Source organism: Chelonia mydas, chromosome 3 (genome assembly GCF_015237465.2).
Source record: "Chelonia mydas isolate rCheMyd1 chromosome 3, rCheMyd1.pri.v2, whole genome shotgun sequence".
Classification (NCBI taxonomy): Eukaryota; Metazoa; Chordata; order Testudines; family Cheloniidae; genus Chelonia; species Chelonia mydas.
This window is the reverse complement of record NC_057851.1, coordinates 165,615,522-165,635,311: the sequence shown is the minus strand read 5'-3', so window position 1 is coordinate 165,635,311 and position 19,790 is coordinate 165,615,522. Positions and strand designations below refer to the sequence as shown.

At 42.1% G+C, this 19,790-nt stretch overlaps 1 protein-coding gene across 1 annotated transcript; it reads left to right on the top strand.

Annotated features, from left to right (window-relative positions):
• The first annotated feature begins 5,880 nt into the window (after positions 1–5,880).
• Positions 5,881–19,083, top strand: LOC102947708 (cytochrome c oxidase subunit 7A-related protein, mitochondrial). Its single transcript, XM_037895815.2, has 3 exons — positions 5,881–6,301; positions 17,555–17,689; positions 18,812–19,083. Exons 1-3 carry the CDS (start codon positions 6,230–6,232, stop codon positions 18,953–18,955), a joined length of 351 nt encoding a protein of 116 aa, XP_037751743.1. The 5' UTR covers positions 5,881–6,229; the 3' UTR covers positions 18,956–19,083.
• The last annotated feature ends 707 nt before the right edge of the window (positions 19,084–19,790 follow it).

The window sequence follows — 19,790 nt, the reverse complement described above, 5'->3', positions numbered from 1 at the left end:
GGACTTGGTCCCGATCTACAAATCCACCAAGTCTCTCCAGTGACCATATCTCCATCCATGACCTACCTACACTGCTCTTCTCCGCTGGGACAATACAGTTCACAAAACCTAGGATGAAATGTGTGAGAGCAGATAAAGCATTCTTAGTAAGGGAAGGTGGAAGAGCTTGTCATGCAGACTTAATTCATCTGGCAAGTACTTAGATACTATAGTGATGGATGCTATCGTAAACTCTAAGATAAATAAACATGATGCAAGTCCCAAAGTAATATACAGTATGAGCTTACTCCTACTCACTTCAATGGGAGCAGGATTGGGCAAATATTTCTAGACTACATAAATTTGAACTATAATTTGTGGCCCTAGGCAGAATTTCACTCCAAGACGGTATGCTTTATTTCTTCACTCTCATTCTACATTTTAAATTTCTTCTCACCTCCTAATTTGTCACTAGCAAATACAAATGAGTGATCAAAACAACACACTTGTAAATCATTTCCCCCAAAAGTTTCTTTGAAATAACTGAAGTTGCCAATGAGTGTCTCCTCTCTATTGTAAGAAAAAGTCATATCTGACACAAGATCCAGTTTCATTTCATGTTACAGCTTTGAAAACTACAATTTCAAAGCCATCTCTATAATATTTAGAAAATACAATTCCCTAGTTGTTCAGATTACACATCAGCTTTGGTCACTTTACCTAACGCAAAGTCAAAACATTGCAACCTGTGGAGTTATCACATGCTCATTCTACTGTGTGGTAAGAAATTACTCTCTGGGGACCACTCCCCCAGCCACCTTACAGCATGCATGGGCAGGAGCTGTGGTCTCATAGATCCATGTCCGCATATAGCTCAAAATCCTCCTGCCACAGGTGAAGGTGAGTTCAGTGTGCAGAGGGGCTTTCTATGCTAACAGAATCAGTGTTATATTGCAGAGCAAATCCCTGTAGGTGGGAGGGGGGTGGTGCCATGAACTTGCACCATTCCTGCCATCATATCCAAAATTATGGAGCCACAAACACAGTGAAAGGGCTTCCATAGAGATCAACTGATGGGTGTGTGGAGGAATCGGATCATTTGCATCTCTTCTGGTAAATGGGTCTCACTGTCTCCTAATCCATCTCCTATGGAATTATTTCTTTCCCAGCTTAAGTTAGACAAGTTTTTCATATGATTGCTAGACAACACATGGTGATCAGATGTTTTATGGATTTTTATAACAAACGTCTCCATAAAGAACTTTCAGACAACCATAAATTGTGTTACTAGATGGCTCCCAAGACTAATTATCGGATAGAGAGCCTTTCACCTGTAGGAAATCATAGTGAATCTGATCCAGGTCAGTAAATTATCAGTGATCTTTGACTGTATAATACGAGTTTAGGGGGGTTAGTTTAGTCTCAACTATGCAAGTGTGCAGGTCAACAAAAACACAGCCACATTTGGCATCCTTGTTGATAGTCTCAGAGAGGACAGGAGAACTTGTGGCACCTTTGAGACTAACAAATTTATTTGAGCATAAGCTTTCGTGAGCTACAGCTCACTTCATCGGATGCATTCAATGGAAAATACAGTGGGGAGATTTATATAGAGAGAGAACATGAAACAATGGGTGTTACCATACACACTGTAACCAGAGTGATCACTTAAGGTGAGCTATTACCAGCAGGGCACAAATCAGACGTCAAGAATTATAACATTCAAAAACCAGTTGGAGAACACTTCAATCTCTCTGGTCACTCGATTACAGACCTAAAAGTGGCAATACTTCAACAAAAAAACTTCAGAAACAGACTCCAAGGAGAGACTGCTGAATTGGAATTAATTTGCAGACTGGATACAATTAACTTAGGCTTGAATAGAGACTGGGAATGGATGGGTCATTACACAAAGTAAAACTATTTCCCCATGTTTATCCCCTCCCCCCACTGTTCCTCAGACGTTCTTGTCAACTGCTGGAAACGGAACCACTACAAAAGGTTCCGACCCCCCTCCCCACCCCCCACTCGCCTGCTGGTAATAACTCACCTTAAGTGATCACTCTGGTTACAGTGTGTATGGTAACACCCATTGTTTCATGTTCTCTATGTATATAAATCTCCCCACTGTATTTTCCACTGAATGCATCCTATGAAGCGAGGTGTAGCTCACGAAAGCTTATGCTCAAATAAATTGGTTAGTCTTGAAGGTGCCACAAGTCCTCCTTTTCTTTTTGCGAATACAGGCTAACATGGCTGCTACTCTAAAACCTGTCAGAGAGGACAAGGTCTGAGGCCCAGACCCTCAAAAGATATTTAAGTGCCTCACAGCCATTGAAATCAATGGAAGTTGGGTACCTCTGAGTACTTTTTAGATTCTGGACCAGAGTGCCTGATCTAAAGCCCATCCATGTTAGTGGAAAGACTCCTATAGACTTCAATGGACTTTGGATCAACACCTAAATGGATCTGGAGGCTGAATTACCCTGTCAGCCTTAGAAGGCCTCTATATCAGGGCTGAGGCATGCTGTTGGGTAGTATGGGGAAGCTTGTACAGCTGTTCACTACGCTGTACCCATTCTGTGAATAAACAGAGCACTTCATATTTGAGGGCTGTCACAGCTTTCAGGAGAATTTAATTCACTCAAAAGAGATATCTCATGATGCTCACCTGGCCATCTTCTCAAGAAAGTAGGGTTGTCAAGTGATTAAAAAAAATAATGATGATTAATAGTGTGATTAAAAAACTAATCATGATTAATTGCTGTCATAAACATAGAGATAAGGGTCGCATAAAATCCCTCCGGGGCAGCTGTACTGAATCGTTTTACCTGTAAGGTGTTAAGAAGCTCAAATAACCTAGCTGGCACCAGACCAGAAAGACCAATGAGGAAAGAAGATACTTTCAAATCTGGGGGAGGAGGATGATTTGTGTGTGGCTCTCTTTGTTTGTTCCCTGTCTGGATGGAGAGAGAAGCCAAGCAGGGACAACATCTCCTAAAAATATACCTGGAATAATCCATCTAAGAATTACAAAAATTGTAAGTGAGGCAAAGAAATGCATCAGATTATCTTTTGTTTTAGCTTGTGAATTTTCCCTATGCTAAGAGGTAGTTTTATTCCTGTTTTTGTAACTGTGAAGCTGAGTCCACAGGGGAGTCCTCTGTGTTTTAAATCTTTTTATTACCCTGTAAAGTTACCTTCCATCCTGATTTTGCAGGTGTGATTCTTTTACTTGATAATAAAGTTCTTCTTTTAAAAAGGAAAGGAGTACTTGTGGCACCTTAGAGACTAACAAATTTATCTGAGAATCCGATGAAGTGAGCTGTAGCTCATGAAAGTTTATGCTCAAATAAATTGGTTAGTCTGTAAGGTGCCACAAGTACTCCTTTTCTTTTTGCGAATACAGACTAACACGGCTGCTACTCTGAAATTTATCATGAAAGTTGAACTTACAAATGCAGTATTATGTACAAAAAACCAACTGCATTCAAAAACAAAACAATGTGAAACTTTAGAGCCCATAAGTCCACTCAGCCCTATTTCTTGTTCAGCCAATCGCTCAGACAAATAAGTTTGTTTATATGTACAGGAGATAATGCTGCCTGCTTCTTGTTCACAATGTCACCTGAAAGTGAGAACAGGTGTTCTCATGGCACTATTGTAGCTGGCATCACAAGGTATTTACATGCCAGATGCGTTAAAAATTCATATGTCCCTTCATGCTTCAACCACCATTCCATGTCTTCCAGCAAGACATGCGTCAATGCTGATGACGAGCTCTGCTTGATAACAATCCAAAACTGTGCGGACTGACACATTCATTTTCATCATTTGAGTCAGATGCCACCAGCAGAAAGCTGATTTTCTTTTTCGGTGATTTGGGTTCTGTAGTTTCCGCATCAGAGTGTTGCTCTTTTAAGACTTCTGAAAGCATGCTCCACACCTCATCCCGCTCAGATTTTGGATGGCACTTCAAATTCTTAAACCTTGGGTCGAGTGCCATAGCTATCTTTAGAAATCTCACACTGGTACCTTCTTTGCATTTTGTCAAATCTGCAGCGAAAGTGTTCTTAAAATGAACATGTGCTGAGTCATCATCCAAGATTACTATAACATGAAATATATGGCAGAATGCAGGTAAAATAGAGCCAGAGACATACAATTTTCCCCCAAGGCGTTCAGTCACAAATTTAATTAACACTTTTTTTTATTAAATGAGCATCGTCAGCATGGAAGCATGTCCGCTGGAATGGTGGCTGAACATTAAGTGGCATACGGATATTTAGCAAGTCTGGCATATAAATACCTTGCTTTGCCAGCTACAAAAGTCCTGTGTGAACGCCTGTTCTCACTTTCTGGTGACGTTGTAAATAAGAAGCGGGTAGCATTATCTCCCATAAATGTAAACAAACTTGTTTGCCTTAGCAATTGGCTGAACAAGGAGGAGGACTGAGTGGACTTGTAGGCTCTAAAGTTTTGCATTGTTTGGTTTTTGAGTGCAGTTATGTAACAAAAAACAAAATCTACATTTGTAAGTTGCACCTTCACAATAAAGAGATTGCACTACAGTACTTGTATGAGGTGAACTGAAAAATACTGTTTCTTTTGTTTATCATTTTTACAGTGCAAATATTTGTAATAAAAATGATAATATAACGTGAGCAGTGTACACTTTGTATTCGGTGTTGTAATTGAATATATTTAAATATGTAGAAAAACGTCCAAAAATATTCAGTAAATTTCAGTTGGTATTCTATTGTTTAACAATACAACCAAAACTTCTATTAATTGTTTCATTTTTTTAATCGTGATTCATTTTTTTTTAGTTAATCGTGTGAGTTAACTGCGATTAATTGACAGCCCTACAAGAAAGGAAATCTTCACAAAACAAACAGTAGTGTAGATTTCATTTCCACTAAAAAGATAACAGGAGAGGTGGGGTGAGGCAGGAATTGTTTGGTAAATAGGAAAGCAAACACATATTAAACTGCAGGAAACAACACTGTTTGCATTTCCACTTTATTTCCAAGTTTCTGGGAGGAAATTATATAATATTTATTCTGTATCATTAACAAAAGTAGCAAGAGACCAGCAGACCAGATGTCCATAATTACCACAAAAAGAAAAGGAGTACTTGTGGCACCTTAGAGACTAACCAATTTATTTGAGCATAAGCTTTCGTGAGCTACATGAAACTTATGCTCGAATAAATTGGTTAGTCCCTAAGGTGCCACAAGTACTCCTTTTCTTTTTGCAAATACAGACTAACACCGCTGTTACTCTGAAACCTAGAATTACCACAGCATTTGTTACCTGACAACAATCTAGATGCCAATATTACAGAGCACTCGTGTGGGAGGTAACAACTGGAGCAGAGCAATAAAAATGAAAAGTCGAGAAGAGCCGATAATGACTGAGCAGGGCCCCCTGAGTCCTCATTAACATATGCACATGCAGAGAGACACACCCGCAGGTCATTAATCTCCTGGATCCACAGGTAAAACCCGCTGAGAAGCTCTGAAGACTCACGGACGCTCAGTGGAAGGGGCTCCCCCGCCTGCACCCTCCTTCGCTGGGGTTCGGGGAGCGCCGCCTCCCCGCTCCGTTAGCTCCTTTCACCCCACCGGACGCCCCTCCCTTGGGGCCTTGCCCTGTCGCCCCGCCCGGGCCCCCACCCCGCTGCAGCCGCCCCACGAGGCCAGCCTCCCCCAGCGATCGTGCCCGGCCTACCCGTCCCACCGCATCTCCGCCCCGGCAGGCTGTACACACGTGCCACAGAAAGCGTCCCCAGCTAGCAACAGTTGTTATGCAGGAGGCGGGGTTTCAACGGCTCTCGGCCGCTGATTGGGTGGCTCTTGGGCCTTTCCCCAGAGGCGGAGCGGTGGGGGCCTAAATCCCGCATCGGGGGCCGAGTGCGCAGGCGTATTAGGCTGCCTTACTGCTGCCTGATTAGAAACTGTCGCCCGCTCTTCGTGCTCGCTACAGAACCCGGGGGCAGTTCGCGCTCCCGCAATCCACGAAGGACCCGCCTTTATCACTCAAGCCTCGTAGGCAGCGCTTTTTTGGGCTGGTTTCCGAGTTTGTTCTACAGGCATTCGGCGTAGCGCTCTACAAAACTGCCTCCCGCCGCCGGGGCCCGACAGGCTGGGGAAGCCCCGGGGGGAGGAGAGGAGAGGAAGGTCCTGTCTCGGAGCGTGTCGCGGCCGGCCGGGTGCCTGCGGGGCAGCAGCGCGGAGAGCCCGGCGCCATGTATTATAAATTCAGCGGCTTCAGCCAGAGGCTGGTTGGGGCGGTGGCGGCCGCCGCCTATGCCCCCCAGGTGAGCGCGTGGCCGGCGCCACACGGTCGCTGACCTTCACCGTCCTCCCAGCGCCGCTCCCGGCGGGGCTTGGAGCGGGACAGTCCGCTGGGCGCGGCACGCCGGGTCGGCCGCAGGCCAGCGGGGCGCGGTGACCTTCACGCGACGGGCGGGCTCTGGGCTGCCGTCGTGGGGAAGCCTCCGCGTGGCTTGTGGGCCGGCTGCCTCGCGCCCGCTGGGTGACCTTCCCGCGCGGCCGGAGTCCCTGCCGCGGCCGCCTTCACGGCTGTCGGGTCAGGGCTCGGGAAGAGGCCACGGCGCCGTTTGACTGCGGGCAGATCTGAACGTGGCGTCTGAGCCCATCTGTGAGGGGTGTGCCCTGGCCTCACGGGGCTTGGGCCGCCCTGCGTGGCGGGAAGTGATGCCCTCAGGGCGCTCTCTGCGGGTCCGGTTCCTGACGCCGCCACTGACCTGCTGCGTGACCTTGGGCAAGTCACCTCATCCCTCCTGCTTCCCTTTATTACCCACCTGTAAAATGGGGCTGGTTTGTCTCTCAAGAGGAGGAGGATCTCAGACCTTGTTTGCATTGGAAAAATAACACTGCTTCAGCAACTAACTCTCAACCATGTGTTCGCCAAACTGGTGCCTACCATGGTTTGTCCCTAAATGTAGACCAAAAAACGCCATGGATAATACCAGTTCGGCGGGAGCCATGGGTCGTCTTTGTGTGTACAATCAGATAAGCAGTATTGAAAGCCCTGGCTGGGATGATTTAGTTGGGGTTGGCCCTGCTTTGAGCAGGGGGTTGGACTAGATGACCTCCTGAGGTCCTTTCCAACCCTAGTCTTCTATGACAACTGACTACTGAGATAATGCTACTTCCAAGTGCAGAAGAAGCCTTAGTTAAACAAAGTATTCATATTCACTAGCTTCCCGTCTTCAAACCCAATGCCATAATTTCTCAGCTTCAAGCATCCAAAGCTTTTTATTAACAGTGAAGAGCTCTGTTTTCAGGTAAAAATCAGTTAAAAGCAAAGGTTGAATTGACATCCATGAATGCTTACCTTTCCCTTGGTTGGGATCCAGTAAATTCAAAGTAAGATCAAAGGTCTAGGTTGAAAACCTGAGACATTAGTCCATCTCTTCCTTGTTCCCTCAGCTTTGGAAGACTAATCCATATGCTAATGTCACTTGAAGTGTCATTTTTGTTGTTAAACCTTACTCTTTTCCTTAATTTATACTGTATCGGTGGCATATTGTATTCAAATTTGCCTATACAGTCAAACATCATGAATAAACAGGGTATGAAAAACTTACTCATCCTGGGCAAGCAGAAATATTTCCTGTAAGTGTTCTCAACTTCTGCAAAACTTGTTGTGTGGGGAGGTTTTTTTTAAGAATACTACTTGTGCTTATATAAAGAAAAACTTCCCAATTATGAGCTGAGCATAAACTGATGCACAGTGGATTGATTTAAATCAAAGCTATTTAAATCACTGATTTTAATCATGATTTAACTCAGCAGACAGGAAGCATTGATTTAAATAATCCATTTTAATTGTTTTGCACTTGTACTTTAGTTATTTTCCTAAAGAGAGAGAGACTCTCACTGGTTAGTAACAATTAAAATGTTTGCTTTCCTGCTATATTTAGCCTTTAAGCTAAACTTGGTGCTTCTTGCTAACAAGGAGGATGCACTGTATCTGCATTTATTTAAGTAATTATATAGCTTACCTGTTTACTGGATGATTTTTTTTATTATTATTATTTTACTTGCAATTTGTGTCAAGCTGTATTTGGATGGAAATTCAATTAAATGCACAAAACAGCATTTTAAACAATTAAATAAAACTACCTTAAATATTCTGGATATATAAGAAAAATATAATTTTTGCTTTTAAAACTGATTTTTCAAACAAAGGAGGTATCTCTAGTTAGTGAATTGAACTGATGCTATTTAATCATGTGTGCTTCAAGATTTTACGACTAGTAGATATTATCCTCTCATACCTAGCTTCTATTCATAGAATGGAAGAAGAAAAGAAGCTTTCATGCTTAAACACCCTTTCATGCTTTTTCAATTCTCAATTGCTTTTTTAATTCTCAATGAACTGGTCATTGAACTGAACTAGTTGAATAAGCTGAAGTGAAGAAAATATTCTTTACTGCTATCAAAAGCTGGTTTAGCACTTCAACAAACCCTAGTTCCAGTGACTTCCACCAGTCCAGTAGTTTGACTCTATTTAGACCTTGGGAGCAAACGTACTGCTTAATATTTTTTTGCATTTCATTTGAGTTGTTAGTAGATTATAATAGCTTTAGGCCTTAACGTAGGCTGTTTAAAATTTAATTTTAAATACATTTAATTTAAAGAAAAATTGATTTTTTAAAAAAATCAATCTTTTATCCACTCTGCAGTGATCTCTTCCACCAGAAGAGATTTTCTATACTAGAAAGCCAGCTCTACACTAAAAAGAGCTTGCCAGTATAACTGTATCAGCAAACAAGTTCTTTTGCTGATATAGTTTATGCTAGTTTCCTGTATGAAACAAACTACACGAGCAAAAGAACTCTTAGAATCTACACTAGGGCTTTTGCCAGCATAGCTCTGTTGGTTAGGGGTGTGACTCTTTTGCACACCTAACGGACATAACTTTCAAGTATAGACCAGACCTTATTCTGCAGACACCTACGACTCCCAGTGTTGCTTCCACTGTTGCAGGCATGGTGTGTTTGCAGCTTGTCCCCTATTGAGCTAGCAAGAGAGGCCCCAAGCAGCGCCATGTAAGTGTGCCACCTTCCGTGCAAGAACATTAACTGATTTGATGTGTGTTGTGTGTGGCAGCACTAATTCATTTATTTGTATGTGGTGGAAGGGAGGAGAGGTTGGGGTGGCATTAATTGGGGTCTCTAAGTTCAGCCAAGTTAGTTGGGTCTTTAGGCCCAAGTCATGAGTAGTGTTTGACTACTAAGAAACCATTTAGAACAGGTGTTGCTTGGGAGAGTGTGTGGTGTGGAGCATTGTGCATTTAGTCCGGGGTAAGTGGTTGCTGGGTTAGTTTATTTGCTGGGCTTTAAAAATTTTCTCCTGCATCCTCATAGGCAAGTCCAAAAAGTGGGAAATGTTCACCTACTTGAAAATGAAAGATTCTGCTGTGGCCCTCTAAAACTGCTCTCAAGGCTTGGCCATGGGAGGATTCTCCCAGCACAGGTGAATCCTCATGTTTAGAGCTGCCATAGCAGCTCCTGCTCCACCCTCAGCCCCTAGCTGGGTAGGAGTGTCTCAGGCATCTTTATGATGGATCTGGTCTCTGACAAAATTTGAGTATCTCCCAGGTCTAACAGCCTTATAATGGGAAGATGATTTAAAGCCAAGCCTGAGCATCCTTAGTTGAATACATTTTTCCTTGTAGAATTGACTTCCTACTCCCAGAAGCAGCAGCATGTCTGGCTTCTATGCATAGGGGCAGCCAGGGGGCTCCACACGCTGCCCCCGCCCCAAGTGCAAACCATGGCAAATGGGAGCTGCAGGGGCAGTTTTTTCAAGCAAAAATAGATAAAAGCACGAGTAATCACTTGTAGCACAAGTAGAAATTCTATACTTTCTTACTGTACCTATGCTATTGTTGCTCGCTTGAGACTCTGAAACATCTGAGTCTCCCAGCGCTCTTAAAAAACATCTCCATGAGAGGCGTAAGTGCTTGTGCACTGTTTACACTGGCGCTTTACAGCGCTGAAAATTGCTGTGCTCGGGTGTATTTTTTCACATCCCTGTATAAGAAAGTTTCAGCACTATAAAGTGCCAGTGTAGACAAGCCCTTAATGTAGTACGTACTATGAAATCTTGTGTTAAGGAATGGTTGAGCAAAGTTGATTTCCTTTTCTCATCTCACCATGCCAGTAGCACAAAGATCATCATAGGGAAGATGTTGCTTGTGGCTCTCAGTCAGTTGTAGACACCTCTGACTTTCTGCAAGTCATGTACCTTCCGTTACAATGGACAGGTGGGCTGTGTGTCCACTTTCCATTGAGATTCTTAATGGAGGGAAATGGAGTGACCTTTGAGATCAATAGTGGGACTACTTTCAAATAGTTTTAGGTCAGGTCTATACTAAAACTTTTTTCAGTATAACAATGTCAGGGTTGGGGGTGGAATAAATTCATTTTCTGAGGCATTTCTATACCAGCAGACATTTCCTAGTATAGACTAGATATTCCTGAATTTGTGACTAATGTATTCAGAAATTTTGCTGTTGATTGACATTGGCTTGATAAATGAACAAACAGCAATTAGGAATGATCCCATCTAAAAATGCACATGGATTAGCCTTGTCAGAATGTAAATGTAATCTCAGTTAATAGTTTATGCTCAGTCTCTGGAACAAAGCTCTCTTTCTACAGCGTAAGGAATTGTTTATATGATAGGTGTTAAGGTTTAGTGAATTCATAAAGGCCTCCTGTTAAAACACATTCTGTAACACTTTAACTTTGTTTTTCAAGCATAAACTATGAGCAGTGTATCTTCTTCCATTCCCCCTCAATTTAATTCACTTTGCGCGATTCCCCCCCCCCCCCCCCCCCCCAATGTTTTGTGTGGTGTGCTAAAGAAATATTCTAAACCCTTATCTGCATTGTGTTAAAATGCAAACAGCATGAGACTTAGGGCAAATGAGACAAAAGTTCATCCTAAAGCTCCATGTACTGACCATCTACAACACGTTGACTAAGTCATAGAATGGCAGCTTCAGCAGCTCTGCTGTAAAGATTTTTTTTACTATAAAGCAAAATGCTGAAAATGGAGAGTAACACTAAAAAGTGGATGACATTCAGTGGCATTTGAATTTTGTTTTAAGTACATAATGGGGTTTTGATTGCTTTTTAATTACGGGTATTGGAAGGTGTTTTGGATATTGCTGCAGTATGAAAGATCTAATCAGACCACATAGGACTATATTCATTTTGGATGTTGAGAACCCTTAATTCACTCCCCTGGCACATATTCGTGTTAGTATGTGATTATGTAATTAAATATTTGCACAGCACCCTTTCCCCACTTCAACGTTCCCACTGGTTCACAGTTCCAAAGTCCCTCTATCATCACCTTGATCCAGTCTTTGCCCAGCTATTCCATTTCACACTGTGCACCTGATCAGATCAGTCTCCTCTCCTTCCCTCCATCCTGTCCCAATTTCACCCCCTGCCTCACCTAAATTCCCAGTCCTAGTTTCTCTTTCCTCTCTCCCAACCCCACCAACTTCTGTCCTAATCTATCAGGGACCATTCCTCTGGACTGTGATTGTCAGAGGCACAGGGCTCTGTGGCCTCACTCCCTATGCCCATGTCCTCCCTGGAATACTCTTTGGTTTGCAGGGAAGGGAATGAGTGGCAAAGTGTTGGCTATATCTGTTATGACATTAGAGGATTCCCTTACGTGAGTGGTGCAGATGGGATTTACCAAAGGCCAAAAATCTGACCCACTATATTCAGTAAAAAGAAAAGGAGTACTTACGGCACCTTAGAGACTAACAAATTTATTTGAGCATAAGCTTTCGTGAGCTACAGCTCACTTCATTGGATGCGTCCTTTTCTTTTTGCGAATACAGACTAACACGGCTGCTACTCTGAAACCTGTCATTATATTCAGTGAATCAGTGTTCAGATGTACTCACAAATAGACTCTTGTACTATACAAGTGTGAGCAACAAGAGTGATGTCGTGGTGGGAGTCTGCTATAGACGATCAGACCAGGGGGATGAGGTCGACGAGGCTTTCTTCCGGCAACTAACTGAAGTTACTAGATCACAGGCCTTGGCTCTCATGAGAGACTTCAGTCACCCTGATAGCTGCTGGAAGAGCAATACAGCGGTGCACAGACAATCCAGGAACTTTTTGGAAAGTGTAGGGGACAATTTCCTGGTACAAGCGCTGGAGGAACCAACAAGGGGCAGAGCTCTTCTTGCCCTGCTGCTCACAAACTGGGAAGAATTAGTAGGAGAAGCAAAAGTGGATGGGAACCTGGGAGGCAGTGACCATGAGATGGTAGAGTTCGGGATCCTGACACAAGGAAGAAAGGAGAGCAGCAGAATACAGACCCTAACTCCCTCAGGGAACTGATGGGCAGGATCCCCTGGGAGAATAACATGAGGGGGAAAGGAGTCCAGGAGAGCTGGCTGTATTTTAAAGAATCCTTATTGAGGTTGCAGGAACAAACCATCCCGATGTGTAGAAAGAGTAGTAAATATGGCAGGCTGACCAGCTTGGCTTAACAGTGAAATCCTTGCTGATCTTAAACATAAAAAAGAATGGACAAATGACCAGGGAAGAGTATAAAAATATTGCTCAGGCATGTAGGAGTGAAATCAGGAAGGCCAAATCACACTTGGAGTTGCAGCTAGCAAGAGATGTTAAGAGTAACAAGAAGGATTTCTTCAGGTATGTTAGCAACAAGAAGAAAGCCAAGGAAAGTGTGGACCCCTTACTGAATGAGGGAGGTAACCTAGTGACAGAGGATGTGGAAAAAGCTAATGTACTCAATGCTTTTTTTGCCTCTGTCTTCACAAACAAGGTCAGCTCCCAGACTGCTGCACTGGGCAGCACAGCATGGGGAGGAGGTGACCAGCCCTCTGTGGAGAAAGAAGTGGTTTGGGACTATTTAGAAAAGCTGGATGAGCACAAGTCCATGGGACCGGATGCACTGCATCCGAGGGTGCTGAAGGAGTTGGCGGATGTGATTGCAGAGCCATTGGCCATTATCTTTAAAAACTCATGGCGATTGGGGGAGGTCTCGGAAGACTGAAAAAAAGGCTAATGTAGTGCTCATATTTAAAAAAGGGAAGGAGGATGATCCAGGGAACTACAGACCAGTCAGCCTCACCTCAATCCTTGGAAAAATCATGGAGCAGGTCCTCAAGGAATCAATTCTGAAGCACTTAGAGGAGAGGAAAGTGATCAGGAACAGTCAGCATGGATTCACTAAGAGCAAGTCATGCCTGACCAACCTAATTGCCTTCTATGATGAGATAGTCAAGGAATAACACATCCACTGGCTCTGTGGATGAGGGGAAAGCAGTGGGTATGTTATTCCTTGACTTTAGCAAAGCTTTTGATACAGTCTGCCACAGTATTCTTGCCAGCAAGTTAAAGAAGTATGGGCTGGATGGACTATAAGGTGGACAGAAAGCTGGCTGGATCGTCTGGCTCAAAGAGTAGTGATCAATGGCTCCATGTCTAGTTGGCAGCCGGTATCAAGCGGAGTGCCCCAAGGGTCGGTCCTGGGGCCGGTTTTGTTCAGATCTTCATTAATGATCTGGAGGATGGCGTGGACTGCACCCTCCACAAGTTTGCAAATGACACTAAACTGGGAGGAGCGGTAAATATGCTGGACGGTAGGGATAGGATACAGAGGGACCTAGACAAATTAGAGGATTGGGCCAAAAGAAATCTGATGGGCTTCAACAAGGACAAGTGCGGAGTCCTGCACTTAGGATGGAAGAATCCCATGCACTGCTACAGGGTGGGGACCGACCGGCAGTTCTGCAGAAAAGGACCTAGGGGTTACAGTGTACGAGAAGCTGGATGTGAGTCAACAGTGTGCCCTTGTTGCAAAGAAGGCTAACGGCATTTTGGCCTGTATAAGTAGGGGCATTGCCAGCAGATCGAGGGATGAGATCGTTTCGACATTGGTGAGGCCTCATCTGGAGTACTGTGTCCAGTTTTGGGTCCCACACTACAAGAAGGATGTGGAAAAATTGGAAAGCGTCCAGTGGAGGGCAACAAAAATGATTAGGGGACTGGAGCACATGACTTATGAGGAGAGGCTGAGGGAACTGGGATTCTTTAGTCTGCAGAAGAGAAGAATGAGGGAGGATTTGATAGCTGCATTCACCTACTTGAAAGGGGGGTTCCAAAGAGGATGGATCTAGACTGTTCTCAGTGGTAGCAGATGACAGAACAAGGAGTAATGGTTTCAAGTTGCAATGGGGGAGGTTTAGGTTGGATATTAGGAAAAACTTTTTCACGAGGGGGGTGGTGAAGCACTGGAATGGGTTACCTAGGGAGGTGGTGGAATCTCCTTGTTTTTAAGGTCAGGCTTGACAAAGCCCTGGCTGGGATGATTTAGTTGGGGATTGATCCTGCTTTGAGCAGGGGGTTGGACTAGATGACCTCCTGAGGTCCCTTCCAACCCTGATATTCTATGATTCTATACAGAAATATTTTTATTTGGGGAAAATGAAGAAAAACTGAACTTGTGCATGTATTCCCCAGCACCATGAACTGCAAATTATTTTTGTTATACAAACGATATGAAACTGTTACCAAACAGCAAAAAAATCTTTCTCTGCATTTCTTGCACAGTAATTTTTTAATGTCATGGACTTACTCTCCATCCAGTTTTGACTTCAGTAATGGTTTCTTTCTGTGACTTAATTCTCTTAAGTAAAACTATTAATGTTATGGTACTACAAACTAACCTAAATATTCAAGCAAAAGCAGATAAAAGCACAAGTAATCACTTGTAGTAGCACAAGTAGAAATTCTATACTTTCTTACTGTACCTATGTTGTTGCTCGCTTGAGACTCTGAAACATCTGAGAGTCTCCATAGGAATTTAAGGTAGTCTTATCTGAATTATTTTCTCCAAAAATCGATTTCATTGCATTCTTTTATTTCTTTAGAGGCTCACATAGTGCAATTTAGGCTGTAAAAATACCCCTGACCTTGTTCTTTGATATGTTCTTGACTAACTCCAATAATAAAAACCAAAAAAAAAATAGTTTGAAGAGAGGCTAAGGCAAATTAAGCTTGCTTGTCAGTATTGAGTGACTTTGTCACCACTTTTCCAATCCTTGACTTTGGATTAAGTGTCATTCCAGGGGAAAGTCAGGTTTGAATGTCCTTTATTACTTGAAAATATTTTGATGCTTGTCTCTATTGGTGCAATAAAAAGGAAAACCTGAGTGTGTCTCTAAATCTTTAAACAGCTACACGGTAACTCATAGTAAGCATGGATGTCTTAGTAGCCTAATCAAAACCCTATACAGTGCACAATGGGTGGTAGTGGTTTAAAATACAAGTGATTTTTTTTAAATGATCTACTGTGAAAGCTTTTTTATTTTTTATTAACCAGTAAAGATATATATTAGGCGTGGGATGAAGAACTCAGGATGGATGAAGTAGCACAGAATTTATTGAAATGGCTTGCAACTTACTATGACCTCAGTGCATACAACACAATTTGGTTTTTATATAATAGAGATCAGTGGTGACAGTCTAAAATCTAAGTAGGAAAGGAGCAGATTAATTGCAGTGAGGAGGAACTGGAGGGGATCTAGTAAGTGTAGGGAGATGGCATGGGGATGGCTGACTCCCAATGAAGGATAACCATCTGAATTTTAAGGTAAAATTTTACAAAGGAAGTGCTGGAGGAAGAGAGATGAAAGTTCCAGATTGTTAGCGCAAAGGGTAGGGAGGACTATTATAGCTGGGGAAGTCACCAGGATGCTAAGTATGGTGTAACATATCACCGATGTGGGAAGTCCATGGGAGTTCAGTTTGTTAGACTGCCATCCATTTAACTTTTAATTTCTGTGTAATACAACATTTCTTTTGTGATTGGGAAGACTCCAGAATACAAGATCGAATAGACAACTGAAAAGTAATTTGTTAATGCAAGGGAGAAAGATCACAAGAGATTTTGGTGTAATAACCTATTCATTATGCAAATCTAAATGTTTTAATTACACTAAATGCTTAGCATCATAGTAGAAAAAACTCCTAACGGTAATGGATGATAGTGAAATGGTCTTCTCAGTTGTGATTAAGATGGTTTCATTATCTTTAGGAGTTTTTAACCTCTGAAAATTACTTTGACATGTCTCATGGTTGCTCTCAGGCTAAAAGATTATTTTTTTAGCCAGTTTCCAAACTGTTTACTTAGTTAGTTCTAAAACTTTAGATTTGCAGTTGATTTCTTCTTGAATGAAGACTAATGCCTTTTTTATAAAGTAATTTGGTTTATAAATAGAGAAAATAATAAAGTTCTCCAATACATATTGTAATCTAGCATTTTACTAAGTGCACTACAAAAATTTCAAGCATCTTTTAGAACTAAACCCTATGGTGAAATCCTGACCGCTGTGAAGTCAGTCGCAAAATTCCCATTGATTTCAGTGGGGCAACGATTTTGTTCACTGCATTGGATCAGTGTTTTCATTACTCTGAATTTAAAATCTATCAAACTAAAATCTCAGCCTCACTGTTGCATTAATGTATATTTCTCCATTTATGTGGATAAATTAGAAAACTTGTTATGGCTTTCGCAGCAGCCTTATCTTATCCTCACTGCACGCGCACATGAAGTTTAACTCCATGTATAGTAATAAGTATTTAGAGAGAGATATGCAAGCAGGACACCTTACAGTTCCTGGGGGAACCATAACTTTGAATAGTATACATGAAAACCTTTTCAATAAATAGGATTTATGGTATCAAATCAGAGTACATGATCTGAAATAAAGGTTTAAATTATGGCTTAGTCCGTGGAGACTTGGGGGATGGGGATAAGCAGCAGGAGCAGTACCAGCTGAGTGCTGTAGGAGGAGGTTATTCCTGCTTAACGGTGTCCTCTTATCCAGCAGCACCTGCTGTACCTGTACAAAGTGAAGATAGTTCTAGCCATTTCCCCCAACCCACTGCCAAACCTTCATTTAAGGTGTGTGCCACTGCCTGCAGCAATCATTAGGTCTTACTTTGTTTGTCAGTTATTCCCCTCCCCCCTATGTGTCTGAGGAATTCCCATGCTGTTCAGGCAGCACATTGGGACAGGATTTGGGCCTTGAGGCGCTCTTCACTTTTATTTCAGGCTGACTACCATTTCAGGGAAACACTGCTTTAGTTGACTTTTTAACTTCACATTTGGAAGACCCTCTCTGCAATGATAAGGGCTAGAAACTTTTGAAAAAAACATGGAGAATCTGATGGGTAAATCCTCATTCACCATGGAAGGTTGCTTATTTGCAAATGGCAAGTGAATTTGTCAAGTCCTGAGCCAAAACTAGCTGACAAATTTGACAGTCACCTCCTATATATTTGTAATTGGATGTCATTTTAGTGGGGGTTTTTTTTGAGGTGGGGGGCTGTAGCCAGGTTAGCTTTCTCTCTATAATGCCTTTTCATTTTAGCTGTGGTAATATGTTTACTTGGAACATGATTAGCGGTACATTCTTTTCAACTGTTAAATATCCAGGTACTCAACACTTAAATCTCCATTTTCAGGGACTCAAGCCACTGGCATCCACAGAATCACCAGCTCTGATTTTTGGAACGCCAACTAAACTTGCCTCAGATTCGCCAGCAGCTGTTTCTTATTTGGGTAAAAACAAGGTGCCGGACCTCCAGAAGCTATTTCAGGTAAGAAGAAAAGCTTTATTAAGAGAAAATTTAAATAAAAAGGGCTGAAGATAGTGGGCCATATTCTGCCCTTCATTGCACCTGTGCAATGCCATCAGTGGGCCCGCACCAGAGAGCGTGCACAGGTGTAACTCAAATTCTGCAACATTTGGTCCAAAAGGTATTAATGTTTGAATCTTTTAGAAAGGATTTGTAGTAATTTTCATAACATCCTATAGTTTGTTCGTTGCTTGATAATTCATGGTCTCAGTACCTTGAGACTCTGCACAGGAATCCTTGTATTGGCAGGACAAGAAAGGAGAAAAACCTCAGATCTCCTTTCTTCACACAGCTACAGGTGCTTATCGCATTCGGGTCAGTTGTAAACATGTTTTCTTTCTGGGAATATATGACAAGCTTATGATCCAACAAAGCTGAATGCAAGAACAAACTGGAATCACGATCCCCAGTTTGTCTGGTGGTGTTCAGTAATTTTAAATGTTTATAAACTATGTAAACATTTACTGGTGCTCAAAACCTATGGAATAACGGTATATGTAGTGTCCTCCAGAGCTTTTGTGTTGTCTCTGTGGATTAACTACTTGTTTGGTAGTGACTGACGGGTTGAGTTCACATTTAAAGGAGTTCTCTCATTTAAAATTAAGAATAAACTTCATATAACATTCTGTTTTTTATGAGAATGACAAGGGGTTGTGCTTTTTAAAATGTACTCGGCTCTCTTCATGCCATTTTTATTTAGCATGTGTAATGCTGAATTGGTGAACCACGTTTGATTTATACATATCCTCTCCCATTCTCTAGTTAGTGACACTTTTTAGTCAAGTGCCTTTTATGATAAAGGATTTTGAGAAAATATTCCAAGGCATGTTTGTGCCTACAATTTGCAAGGTGCATGTAATAAAACAAATATCTGCACTTAAAATAAAACTAGTCTGCTCTTCCCTTTGTGCAGTTTCAGGAGGAAACCCTATGTTCTGTTGGAGGATTAATTACATAGTGGTTTGTGGGGGGGGTTTCTTTACGCTCCCCAACTCTCTCTCATAATTCTCCTTATTTTAGCTATAGTAGCTTCTTTGTGCTGATCAGCCTTTTTTCATGTGCTGTGTTGTTCTTCTCCCAAAGAAGGCTGATGGATTGCCAGTACATCTGAAACGAGGAGTTCCTGATCAGCTGCTATATCGGACCACTATGGCCCTAACGATAGGAGGGACCATCTACTGTCTAATAGCTCTCTACATGGCCTCACAACCAAAATCTAAGAAGTGAGTGAACCATAACTAATGGGACTGATTCAGCATTTCTCTGAAGGACCAGTTGTGTACTACCGCTTTGTATTTACTGCTTAATCCTGTGATTGTATGTTGTGAATTCTTCAAATAAAGACCTTAAGAAAATGTTTCGAAAGTGGTTACCTTCTAATGCATTGGAAAGCAAGATAAATATCAAAGTTAATATTTAAGAGTGAAAGTCAATGTGTTTTGCTTGTGTCAGGTCTCCAGTCTTCTCTTTCCCACCCCAAACGTAAACCAGACAAACAGTTGACTTACAACAGCCTCTGAGCACTTTAGGGTGGTATAACTTGCCACCTGCCTTTCAACAATGTTAAATTGGAAATGAAAACTTAATTGTGTCAAGCTATGCCTTAACACCCACATTCTCTCAAGGGTAAGGAGAAGGGGGGGAGGGGATTCCAGGGTTTACAGAAGCAATAAGTGTTTTGTGTAATTTACTATTTGATGACAAGTCTATTTTTCTTGTCATACATGTTCACTAAGAATTCACATTAGCGGGTGCAGCACAGAGATTCTTCCAAATGCTGAGATAACATTAATGTTGGAAACATGGTTACTTAAATTTGTACTTTCAGTGAGTACTATGATAGGGTTATGGTGTCCAAATCTAATACAGGTTTCAGAGTGGTGTCCAAATCTAATACAGTCTATGAACACAGCTGCTGGTAGCAGTGTTGCACTTAGGCAGACTTCTACATTGTAACACCAACTGTACTAGTTTTTTGTCCTTTTTCCTTTTGTCAAATTATATTTTTAAATTAAAGTACTGTTTGTTTTTACTGTGGAATAAATACACCACTGCAAACATT

What these genes read in the sequence shown, in the direction of transcription:
- LOC102947708 (XM_037895815.2), top strand. Translation starts at nt 6,230, where the DNA reads ATGTATTATAAATTCAGCGGCTTCAGCCAGAGGCTGGTTGGGGCGGTG. An exon ending in CCGCCGCCTATGCCCCCCAG is followed by an intron (nt 6,302 to 17,554) that starts GTGAGCGCGTGG and finishes CTCCATTTTCAG; the next exon opens with GGACTCAAGCCACTGGCATC. An exon ending in ACCTCCAGAAGCTATTTCAG is followed by an intron (nt 17,690 to 18,811) that starts GTAAGAAGAAAA and finishes CTTCTCCCAAAG; the next exon opens with AAGGCTGATGGATTGCCAGT.